Source organism: Nesoenas mayeri, assembly GCF_963082525.1.
Source record: "Nesoenas mayeri genome assembly, chromosome: 2".
Taxonomy (NCBI): domain Eukaryota; kingdom Metazoa; phylum Chordata; class Aves; order Columbiformes; family Columbidae; genus Nesoenas; species Nesoenas mayeri.
The window spans coordinates 8,503,357-8,516,744 of NC_137543.1; the positions used below are offsets into that span (position 1 = coordinate 8,503,357).

The 13,388-nt window shown below is 38.4% G+C and overlaps 1 protein-coding gene across 1 annotated transcript in view; it reads right to left on the bottom strand.

The window, feature by feature from the left end:
* The window catches only part of KHDRBS3 (KH RNA binding domain containing, signal transduction associated 3), a gene marked incomplete at both ends in the record, with an annotated part of 90,048 nt that overhangs the window by 31,937 nt on the left and 44,723 nt on the right, over positions 1-13,388 (bottom strand). Inside the window, one exon of the mRNA XM_080339736.1 lies at positions 9,091-9,230. Coding sequence (XP_080195862.1) covers positions 9,091-9,230 — 140 coding nt within the window. The remainder of the gene's footprint in view (positions 1-9,090; positions 9,231-13,388) is intronic.

Genomic DNA, 13,388 nt, shown 5'->3' on the forward strand with positions numbered 1-13,388 from the left:
GGAGAGAATTAGAGGTACAACCTGTGCATCTTTTGTCCTCTTTTAAACAGAATGTCTAAAACATTGCTAACAGACACCTCCTTTTTAAAGGAGATCATTTCACCCTATGGACTATAATAGAGTTTAAGTAACTGCTCTATAAGCACATAGACTTGTTCTGAGGAAGTCACAACTTTATTGTATATTGTAACAGATACATAAGAAAACAAACAAGCACAAGCTCTACACTACTTTTCTACCTATCAAACCATGATCTAATTAATCTGAAGAACAGTAATAAGAGTGTAAATACTCTGTCCTGATCTCAGGAGAAATTTCCAACTTTAACAATATTCTAAAGTACGATCCAGATTTGGCCTTAAGATTTTCCACCCCATTTGAAATAAGTCACTTTCTCATTGGCAAGCTTATCAGAAAAAAAAATACAATCATTTTAGCACAAATAATTCATATTTGAAAAACTGCATTGCTAATGAAGAATGCAGAAACAAAGACTTGATACAACCAGGACAGACTTTATTAATTTTAATTACTGATCAAAACACAGTCAAAGTATTTTAAATAAGCCTAGAAAGTAAGTGATTTAAAACTGTGTTTATTACTTGGTTTTGGCTAATCTGTAGAATGCCTCCTCAGGACAGGGTACCAGCTGCTTATTTGACTTCATTGTGGTGGGGGCAGGGGTGAGCAGTGAAGTTCCCAGACACAGCCTGCTGAAGTAATATAAAGAAATAGCAAATGTGATACTTTCCAAGTGAAGCCAAAGGAAGGGAAATGAACCTATTGGCATAGACAATAGTCAATACCAAGTGGGGAAAAAAGAAGTCAGTAAAAAGACTCAAGAATCACTAGCCATAATTTTCATGGCATCCTTCAGACAGGGTGTAAGTGAAAGCAGGAGGGAGTGGGACATGCCAAAAAACAAAACAACCCAAAATATTTGAACGGAAAAAGTACAGTCTTTAGAGTCATCATAAATTTATTCTTGAAGAGTTATTAGAACACCAGACCCACATAAGGTCTTTTCTGCATTTCAAAAACAGTTAATAGGATTGGAGTGGTGATTAGGTGGGAAATCATATTTCTCCTATATTAGGAGACCAATTACATGCTTTTAAGAGTCACTGTAGGAAGAATAAACAATCTGAGATGTATAGTTCTGTATTACACCATTCAGATGGTTACTGCACCTGGCTGGAGGAGACTAGAAAGGTGCAGAGATTGGAAACCCAGTAACAGGAGAGTTCAATTACCACCATACAGATATGAATTTATAAGGGTATGATGCCGAGAGGAAATTTTTTAGAAACCATAAGTTATTTCATTAAGAAGTTATCAAGGAACTATGGAAGTTTGATTGGCACAAACAATGAACAAGGATTGACTCAAAATATCGAGGAACCACTTCAATAGGAACCTTTGCAAAGAAAATAGATCAGTTCTGCTATTGCTTAATTTGAAAAAAAGGGCAGCTACAAAAAATTGTTTAAAAAGAGTAAGGTGTAAATATATAATATGGGAATATATTTAAAGAAATCCCACAGGAGGCCAAAGCAAATACACAACAATTGTCAAAAAAAGAAGTTTGAGAAAGGGCAAAAGGAGATCAGCAATGCTTGTAGAGCAGGGTAAAGAGAGGTATTCAAGTTGTGTGAAAAACTGAACCATCTATAACCTCAAAGGAAAAATGCTAATCAAACAAATGTAAAATACTCAGAAAAGCAGGTCAGAGATAACAAAGTATTTATAAAAAGTCCAAAAAATAAAACTCCTTCAAACATTCTGGCACGTTTCTTGACTCCAGAGAGAAGACAAAACACCAGTGAACAGTAAGATATATACACATATACGTATACATGAAGATTTTTGTTACACAATCAAGAATGAACAATGTTTTCACGGTAGAGCTTTTCCTTATGGGGAAGGCATTGGATGGTGCCACCAACTGTCTTAGAGACAAATTACAGAACAAAGGAAGCAAATAAAAGTAATTGTGCTATTTTTCTATAAACTACATCAAGAGTTCAGCTGCTTGGGTCTTTAGACTAGCTGAATCCCAACCTGAATGTTAAGGAAAAGAAGACAGCAAACAAAAATTCAAGGCAGCAAACTGTAAGAGGAAGCACTTGGGAGTTAATACACACACAGGTATATATAAATTTATATATCCTAACATAATACAAAGTAATAGGTTCTGTGCTATCACTACCCGTAACACATCTATAATTAATACTGGCCCAGTGGTTAGGACTGTAAAAAAAAACAATACAATTTTAACAAATATAAGAACACCAAAAACTTTATTACCCAACTGTGTATATTCACAGTCCTTCCTGACCTGGAAAGAACATAAGAACTGAAGTACATCAGAAACCATGTCAAAGACAACCGACAGTATAGAACAGCTTACATATAAGGAACAATTAAGGACATTAAGGCACTTCATATTACAAAATGACAACTGAGGTTTATATGATAGAATCCAATGGAAATGGAGGAATGGAGAAGGCTGAGGGGGGAACTCATCACAGCCCACATCCTCCTCAAGCTGGGCAGAGGAAGATGATCTGGTCTCCTCTCTCTGGTGCTCAGTGATAGGAGACGAGAAAAAGAACGAAGCTGCATCAGGGGAAGTTCAGATTGGACATTAGGAAAAGGTTCTTTACTTGAGAGGGTGGATAATCACTAAAACAGGCTTCACAGATAAGTGGTCACAGCAACAAGGCTGTCAGAGTTCAAGGAGCATCTGAACAATGCTATCTAAACCAGTTTTAGGTAGTTCTGCAAGGAGCAGGGAGTTGGACTCAAGCCTTATGGGTCTCCTGCAACTTGAGATGTTCTAAGGTACCACAGGAATTATTCAGCAGTCATTTCCTTTGTGAGAACAAGGGGATGTCAACATGCAGGGCGAAAATACTAAACCAGATTGCCTTAAGGCCTGAGCCACTATGGCTGCTCCTATGAAATGCGATCACTGAATGACAGAATGGTTGAGGTTTGAAGGGATTGCTGGACATCCTGCTCAAAGCAGGGTCACCTAGAACCAACTGCACAGTGTCCAGGTGGTTTTTTAATGTGTCCAAAGACAGAGACTCCATAACCTCTCTGGGCAATGTGTTCCTAGTGTCTTGTTACTGGGCACCACCAAAAGGAGCCTTTTCTTGTCTAAGCTGAACAGTCCCAGCTCTCAGGCTTTTCTCATAGGAGAGATGCTCCACACCCTTCACCATCTTTGGGGCCCTCTGCTGAACCCTCTGCAGTACCTGCCCACCTCTGTTGCACGGGGAGCCCAGAAATGTGTATAGAACTCCAGGTGTGGTCTCACCAGAAATGAGTAGGGCAGAAGGATTACCTCCCTCAGCCTGTAAGCATCTGTAATGCATCCCAGGATACCATTATCTACCTTTACAGCAAGGGCACATTTCTGGCGTATGTTCAACTTTGTGTCTGCCCACATCCTTTTCTGCCAAGCTGTTCTCCAGCTCAGTAGCCTTCAGCACATATTGGTACATGGGGCCACTCCTTCCCAAGGTGTAGGACTTTGGCATTTTCCCCTTGTTGACCTTCATGGGGTTCCTGTCAGGCCATTTCTCCAGCCTGTCAAGGTCATAGAATCATTCTGGTTGGAACAGACCCTTAAGATCGAATCCAACCATAACCTAACTCTAGTAATAAACCACATCCCTAAGAACATCATCTGTACACCTTTTAAAGATCTCCAGGGATGGTGACTCTAGCATTTCCCTGGGCAGCCTGTCCCACCGCTTCAAAAACCTACTTTTTTCCTAATATTCAATCTAAACCTCCCCTGGTGCAACTTGAGGCCATTTCTCCTTGTCCTATCACTTACTGCTGGGAGAAGAGACCAACACCCTCCATGCTTCATCCTCCTTTCAGGCAGTTGTAGACAGTGATAAGGTCTCCCCTCAGCATCCTTGTCTCCAGGCTAAACAGCCCCAGGTCCCTCAGCTGCTCCTCATAAGACTTGTGGCCCAGGTCCAAGGTCCATCTGGTTGGTAGCACAACCCTCTTGCATATCACCCACAACTCCCAGTTCAGTGTCACCCACAGGCCTGCTGAGCATACACTCTGCCCCATTCTCCAGATCACTAATGAAGTGAAACAGGACTGGACCCAGTATTGACCCCTGAGGTACACTGGTTTTTTACTAGCCTCCAGCTGGACTTTGTACCACTCATCACCATCCTCTGGTCCTAGCCATTCAGCCAAATTTCAACCCCTCTATCTCCTCAACCAGCAGTTTCTCTACGAGCATCTTATTTTCATCAAGCATAATTTCCCCTTTGTGAATCCATATTTACTTCTCCTGATGTCCTTGTAGACAATGTACCTGGAAATGATCACCTTCCTGGTGACTGAGGTGAGCCTGACCAGCCCATAGTTCAACAGGTCCCCCTCGCCATTTTTGAAGGTAGGAGTGACATTTGACTTCCTTCAGTCCTCAGGCACCTCTCCTAATGCCCATGATTGTTCAAAGCCTGAGCAAAGCTTCACAATGACATTTGGCAGCTCCCTCAGCACCCATGGGTGCATCCCATCAGAGCCCATCATCTTGAAATCACAACTAGGGTCAGTTCACAGATTTCTTCACTTTGTTTTAGTAAAAAATAAAAATTGAACATGTTTATGCCATATGAAGCTCCTTTTTAGTATCCCACCTGCTCCAGAAGGGGAAGTAAATGCGAGAATGGCTTTAAAATAAAATTACTTACGGAATTTAGGACCAGTTGCCTAACACTTTATGATTCAATGAGGAAACACTTGGAATTCTTTAATTATAGCATTCATAGTTCCATACACATGCAGTGATTTAAACTGTTCAGTAAACAGGTATAACAAGTTTTGTTACCATGTGTTGAGATATTTTCTACCTTTGAACACAGTAAACTACAACATTCCTCAAACAGTAAATGTTTTTGTTCAGATTTAAATCAGACATCTGAAAACTAACAGACCTGTTATTTTTAAGTTTCAGCACCAAAATATTGAACACTGATATTCAGATACCACTCACAGATACAGCTAGGACTCCTACTTTTTCATCTTTTTAAATGAGAGTCACCATTGAATTTAACACTTATGCAGATTTTAATTTAAAAACAGTAATATGTATGTTCATATTTCAGTTTTGTGAGAAGTGGGAGACTTACCACAAGACCGAAGAAACATAACAACCTGAATATAGTATCTGCCTTTGTCCTGGGATCCTGAACTGGCTTTCCCAAATATAATTGAAAACTTACAGTTGATTCCAGAGATATGACAGGAATGACTAAAGTTTGGTGACTAACAAAGGACAACTGGAAGTTATGAACACATTACTGCAGTGATCCACATCACCTCACTTTACTTCTGACATACAGGACAGCTAATTCTGACCTGCAACTTCTCTAACAGTTTTATTTGTCCCCAGACTGAGTGAGTTTTATTTGTCCCCAAAGTGACAATCATTCAACCATTAGGATCCCAGCCATGTATACACATAAATATGAATAAAAACTAATGGGAAAGTTAAAAACCCAAGCAATCTCTTGTAAGCATGAACCAGAACTTTGCTGTTTCTTTAATTAGACTATTCCTACATGCTGGCTCTATGAGAAATTACTTTTTTCCTTCCCTCATCTGAGTGAAACCAGAATATCTGCTTTCAAATATAATTCCTCTCTCAATCTGGGGAGTGAACTCAAGCAGCTCTCCCTCTTTGTGGCTTTTTAATGCTTAAGGCGGGGCTTATAAGAAAGAAGGAGAGTTTTCTACCAATACCTGTAGTCAAAGGACAAAGTGCAACAGTTTTAATATGAATGAGGGTAGCTTTAGATTGATGCAATGAACAAACAATGGTGGTGAGATAGTGGAACAGGCTGCCCAGAGAAGTTGTGAATGCCCCATCATCAGGTCAGGTTGGACAGGGCTTTGAGCAACCTAGAAGAGATTCTTTCCCAGGAAAGAGGGGCTGGAATGAAAACAATTCTATAAGTAACAGTGATTTCTAGCTATAAGTGACATGAATTGGTCCCCTGTGCCCCAAGGTAGAAAGGAAAATTTATCAACTTACTGCTATCATCCTCTAGAATGTCACTTTTTCAATATATCTTGGTTTGAGTCAGAACTGGGTGATCCTTAAATCTTATTTATGCTTACTCTTACAGTATGAATGTGAAGTTTTAGAGAGGAAATGCTACTTAATTTACAAAATATCCTTAGAGGCGTACACTAACATGAACATTAACACATGTTTATTTACAGCCTTTAGTTAATCAGATGTCTCAGTTTACATTTCAGTAGCATTATCATTTATATTGCACTGATTCAGGATGGGAATTCAAATGCATTAAAGAAAAACTGATACCAAGAGGGGAACATCTTTTAGCTACTCACTGTAACAGCATCACATTAAACAAACCATGGATCCTCTATGGCTGCTAGCACAATAAATTAAACAGTAACTGGTATGATCCTTCATTTCATATAGTTGCATCTAAGAAGCCACTTAAGAACAAGGTTAGTTTACAATAAAGAATGAAAACTGGGATTTTGCCAGGAAAAGATTCTCACATCCCTTTGTTGCACAGTGGAGGCAGGTACTACCTAAAGAGATGATGCTCAGCATAACCATGATAGAAAATAATAGAAATGTTGCAATTGCATCCAAAGTTCATTATCTTTAGCAGTATTAGGAGGGAAAACACTACAAATAGGGGCAAAGAGGGCAGAAGGAAGCAGCTATAAGACCAAGATAAATAACGAGAACAGCACATTCCTAAAGGTAAAGCTCAAAACACACAACTCTTCTATGGGAAATTCCAGTCATTTGCCCCCTAAATCCTGCTTGGTTCTAGAGTGGGGGAAAAAGTCAAAATCCAGAACAATCCAGAAATGGCAGAATAAGAGTTTCCCCAAACAACCACCATTAGGTAATTACTTACCATATAAAGGAATACCTGTGCCACAAGCTAGAATTTTGTATGCAAGTACAACAAATATAATGTTTTCAACAAAATAAAACTTTGTTATGGAGCTAAAGATAGATGTAACAAGTCTTCTTAAAAGAAGGTATTTGGTATGATGCATTATCTCAAGTTGCAACATATCTGATAAGGACTAAAAAAAGTGTGTAAATTAGTATGTTTTTTAGTGAAACCATTCAGGAATTATAAAGGCTAAAAGGCCCCAACTCAGTTGTTGCACCCTTAACAAGAGGTTTCATGGATTAATGGTAGTATGTCAAAATATGCTGTAGATTATAAAGCGAGGTTACAAATGAAGCTTTAGGCTTCATTTTACAAGTTCTCTGGCTTTGCTTCACCCTCTTTTGGATATCCCAGGAATGCTTGCTATTAAAGATATTTTAGTTAGCACTCAGACTGTTGGACAAAGCCTTCCTTCAACAAAAATACTTGTTGCTGAAGTCAATTTGTGATAAAAAAGAATTAGAACTGAGTTTGAGACCTTTAACTCAATGACTGTAGTATCTCAGAACCAACAGCATGAAGTTTCACTCCAGGAATCTTTTATGTTAATGGAGCACTTTAATTTCTGAGGGGAAGAAGTCATGGATTTTAAGATAAGCCTTGAAGTAAGGACAATCAAACCAACCTTCCAGTTTTCTTTAGAACACATGAAAACGGAGATGGCAAAAATACAACTTTTACCTGTCATCTCCAAATCAATTACAAAGAACATTTACCCTGAAGACACTTCAATAGCCGCAGGCCAACTACAAAGGGTTTTGTGAGCTATGTAACAGCATGTATGTCCTGCATAATAAGCAGATTTAAAATAATAAATTTACTAAAAAACAGAGGATGGTAGAAATTTAGTACTATAAAAAGTTAATTATGTATGCATGTACTAGATACTAATGGAAATAGATAGATACCAGTGGAAACTGGGTAGCAAACTTTAGTGATAAGGTCAGATCAAACAATAACTTCTGTATCACAAACACCACCTTAAAGGCAACAATATATAGAGAAAACATGAAATAGAACTGCAAATGTACCTGTACTGAGCATCTGTAGTAGAGCTGTTACAGGCATCTATGGCAAAGTTAAAACAGATATTTAAGAACTGAAGTAAAATTAGCAAAAAAAAGCCAAATCTCCAAAATTAAATGTGATCTCTAATTTGCAAGCACTTTTGTATGGCTGATTGCAGTTCTAAAGAAGTAAACCTTGGTGTATAATTACCACTACTCTGAACAGCATTAAAATCAAGAAAAGCAGAACAGATACATTACACATTGCTTAAGAACACAACAAAAAACTGTTGATTTAGAGAAAATTACATTCTTACAGGACACAAGCAGCAGTAAGTGTAAATTATCTAAATTAATGTTCATTTTGCACTGCATTTACAATCATCATCAGGATACATGTAACTGTGTAAGCAGATCTGTAAATGGAATAATTCCTCAGTGCTTTTCCTTCTAACATGCTTAATCTGAGTTAAAACACTTAAAAATACTATTTTGAAATTATTTTATAAGTTTCAAGCTTGCATTAATAAGAACCACAGCCACAACTGCAGGAGAATAGTTCACCATAGAAACAATCACACCAAGCTGCTGCAGCCACAGTCTCTCTGTACTGTAACACACACACTTACGCACTTTATTTAGGTTTTGTTTTCACACTTCAGCATTCAAAGGAGTTGAAACTGTCATTTCAGTACTGCAAGGAAGAGAGGGAATGCTAGAGTAAAAATAAAACGTTTCCTGTGCCAAAGAAAAAGAAAGGAAAAGCAGTGACCTTGCTTATTCCTGACCCAAGCAAAAGCCACATTTTTATGAAAAAAGTGCCACTCAGCTGAGACCAAATCCACATTCTACCTCCAAAACACTTCCATAACATTGCAGCATGATTACAAAAACTTAATAGTATAAAAAGAATATGTATATTCCACAATTTAGAGGAACTGTTAATTGAACTATCTTCAATGATCCAAGATTTTTTCCCCTTATCTTTTGATCATATTTTGGCAGTCTGTGAATTTTACTGCTGTGCTCTGGAGTGTATATTCTGTATAAAGGGAAAAGCTTAAAACATGTTCAAATGCAATTCCACTTACCTGGTCAAAGCAGGAACTGGGACTCCTCTTGCTCGAATAGATGGTTTTCCACGAACTACTGGAACTTCTGCATTTTCTGAGCCGCCATTTAAATATGTTAATTCTTGAAGCTGTGCCTGTCTGATTTCATCGTTGTAGTCCTAAAACAGGGAACAGAGCGAGGAAAAGAAAAACACACTGTTCAATCACCAAGTTAGTATCAGCAAGCAGTGCTCCTGAAGGTTTCCTCTTAACAAGCTGAACATCCCACTGAAAAACTAATTTGAAGAATAATGATATATGCATATCAGTCATTTCTAAGAGTTCTACATATTAATCACAATTTTTGCTCAAGAATGGTTTTCTTTTCCATTGCGTATTATTTCCATGCAGCATTACCACTTAATGCCGGTGTGAAAATGCTGTTTATAGAGGGAAAGAACAATAACAAAAATCAAAGTCTCATTCTGAGCTGAGATCCATTTTGTAGTTCCAGCTGTAGAGCGTGTTAAAAGCAGGAAAAATCCCATTGCTTGGTGTTGCAAAGCAGTAAAGAATAAATAACAGTGTTGAGCACAGCCCTCCTGAAGAATAAATTATAGACATTTACACTTAAAATCAGGAGTTAAAGAATAAACAAAGAAATTTGTTCAATACACATGTGCACTATTAACTAACAGAAAGAGCTCCACATATTTCAGTTCTAGAATATGCAACAGTGAACAAGCTGAAGACACATGGCTTGTTTCTGATTGTGCACAAATTCAAGGTCTATCAAAAAGAAAGCTGAAGTTATTTACACTGAATTAATACAGTACTTCTAAAATACACAGGACTTATCAGGGGCCTTAAGCCACCCTCCAAAACTAGCACACCACACAGGAATAAAATAGATATAGCAATGAAGCCTTGAACTATCCATATTTGTGTCATTTTTCTTCCACTTGAAGTAAACTAAAGAATGCATCCGTAAAGGTGAATCAAAAATAAGTATTTTACTCAATATATATACATTCAGAATAAGTATCAAAATATTAATAGGTCCTAAGAGTGAAGTGATAGTTCTGATAAGCTCTTACCTTGCGCAAGTCTTCCCATTTCATAGAAGGAAGGTTTGTTCAAATACCACCCATTTTACAATTAAATTACAGAACAAAGGATCTACATCTCTTATTGGAAAACTGGTGTATTACATTTACACACTAGCCAGGTACCAAAAGACTGCCAGGTAGCCCTTGTATCACACAACTCTGCATGGAAAGGAGGTTAAAAGTTCAGTGAATTCCAACATATTAGTTATCCCTGAAACATTCTGCTTTCCCTCAGCTTCCGCAAAAAAGAAATAAGTTTTCTAATCTCTGAATACAGTCAGTGGTTTTTAAAAAGTGGCACTGTAAGGGCATTTCATCCAAACTGCCTTGAATAGGCTATGGAATTCAACTCAAATTGCCCATCTCAGATCATCCTCTACTTAGCAGCAGAGATCAAGCAACAAACAAGATGAAGAAATAAGTCTGGAAAACTGAATCAACTGTTTCAAACTGTGTAACTGAAGAAACATTTCATTGTAAACCAGCTTGGACCCAATTCACAGCCAAGCCACCATACAGAATAGAATAAAAACAGGCAATTTGGTACTATTCTGGCCAACTACTGTACAGGAACTCACTTTGTGCTTTGTTGCCAAACAGAACTGGCTACAAACGCAAAAATCTATGCAAGGTACATATGGAACAACACTTCAGTTTTGAAATAAAATGCTTTTGAATTGTTAAAGTTGTACATAAACAATTCTTAGGTTTTAGAGTTCTGATATATATCAGATGCCCTTTATAACTTCCCCACAAGACATCTTCCTCAGAATTGGGCTGCTAGAAAAATACCTTTGATCATCATTTGATATTTGTATAACTTGATTTCTTAGACACATGCTCAGGTTGCCATTGTACATGTTGGCTCCTCTTTCTTCCTAATGATTTCTCATTTTCCTGCAGCAAACTACTCAACATAGCAGCAGCCTTAGTGAGAGACAAGGACTCCACTGCACAAAGGCACAGAGGAGAGAATACGGTCCTTATCAAATATGCCAGAAGCATCAGGAGGACACAGAGTGAAGGAACAGTACAAGGAGCCATGATAAGCAGCAGCATTAATCCATTAGGCTCTGAAATGGATCTTTCAATTAATAGTAACAGATGGTCAATTTACAAATACCCATTGCCAGAAAAGAGCACATTGCAAGTCAAATTGAGGGGGCTCTCCACCTAGAACATGAGATGGACATGAAACCCTTTGGACTGCACACCTTTACAGTTTAGACAGAAGCAATGCTCAAATTTCAGTCAAGTGCTGCTGCTGAATTTCAAGTGAAGAGATGTACTTCCATATTATGAACACTGCTCATCCTGACTGACTAGTGTTCTCTGAACATGGAGGATGTTTTCTTCTGTAGGAATCATAGAACAGTTTGGGTTGGAAGGGACCTTCAAAGCTCATCCAGTGCTGCCCCTGCAATGAGCAGGGACATCTTCACCCAGATCAGGTTGCTCAGAGCCCCGTCCAGCCTGGCCTGGGATGTCTCCAGGGATGGGGCATCTATCACTTCTGTGGGCAACCTGGGCCAGTGTTTCACCACCCTCAAACATGGTGGAACACAGGGATAAGGGGATAGAAGCACCATATATAAACAAGTTCCTTATCAGTATATTTGTCTGACTGTTCCTGGAAGTTTTATAATCATGTTAATTTTCTGTACACACATTAGTGCATCCCAGGATACCATTGGCTTTCTTGGCCACAGGGGACATTGTTGATTCATGGTCAACCTGTTGTCAACCAGGACTCCCAGGTCCTTCTCTGCAGTGCTGCTTTCCAGCAGGTCCACCCCTAACCTGTGTATCTGTAACTTAAGACCTTATTCAAATTTATCATTCAATCTATTAGTAGAAACACCTTTTATTTAAGGTTACAACAAATGCCAGCAAAACCCTAAGCACTTTTGCAGATCCACACAGATCTTTATTGTGGCAGTCAGCAACAGTTATCAGGCTTGCAGCCACCTTTATACAAACACTTTACAGTTATTTGCCAGCTTGCTTAAAGAAACATGTGTTTCCAAAGCCCATCAGCTCTTCCAAATGCCATTAAATGGTATTTCAACACCATACCTAACACAGTGAACTTGCAGAATGCAAGGCAGACTACAGGAAAAACCTGTAAATTCTGCTCATGTTGTAAATGGACTGCTACAGATTGTTCTCTCAAAGATATTTCTATACTTTGCTTTAAAGACAAGGAAAACAAGGAACTTGAGTAACCAACAGCAAAGCATAATTAATGGTGTAGCTGTCAAAAGCAGCACTGCCACTACTCAAAAATTAAGTAAAATAGACCATGAAAAGTCCTATTGGGCAAAACCATGGTAATGATGGTATAATACAGAACCCATGGGGAGGTGAGTGTGGAAGTACTTGGCTTTTTGTCCTATCTGACAAAAGAAATTCAGGGATAAATGTCAAGCACAACATCCATCACTTTGACAGTCCAACAGACTGCTGGCCAGAGGGTCTGGCCACAGCAAAGGGACCAGCTAATTTAACGGGGCAAAAGAACATACTGGAAATCAGAAGCCACAGTCCCACCTGCAGAAGACAGGCAACATAAGCACAGCCAAAAAACCCCAAGTCAGAAGGTTTTATGTCTAGGTTTGAGTTACATCAATAGTTTAAAGGAAAGTAAAACACTACAGGTGCTTGATGCTGAACTTTAATGCAAAGGTGCTTGTTCACAGATCCAAAAGGAGCTGAGAGGCCAAGGCATTTTTGCTATAGTCAACTGCAAGGTTATTTTGTATCCCCCATTCTAGCACCAATTGTGATTGTTATATTCAGGCCCGATCTGATAACTGAACAATGATCATATTCCTAAACTAGGATTAGCATTTAAAGTTCTTGGAAGGTATAGTTAGCTTACACTGTAAGGAAAATACAAATATGGTCATAACCATATATGCTGATAACAGGACTTATTTGAAATAAAACTAATAATGTACTAAGAAAGCCACAACAGACCTTAGAGAAAATAAAATTCAAGTTGTATTTGGCAGCAGTTAATCACATGGTAGTTTTGAAAAGGATGAAGCTGCTCCTTATTGGTTCCTCAAATGGCTGGTAGAAGGAGGAGCAGAAGAGATTAAGGCATTTAGAGCCATTCTGATAAGATTACATCTGAAAAGCCAGAGGGAAATTAAAAGAGTGTTGGCTTGATCCCATAGTTCAGAAGAGATTACGTAGCATCAGTTCAGCTCAGTACAACATAGA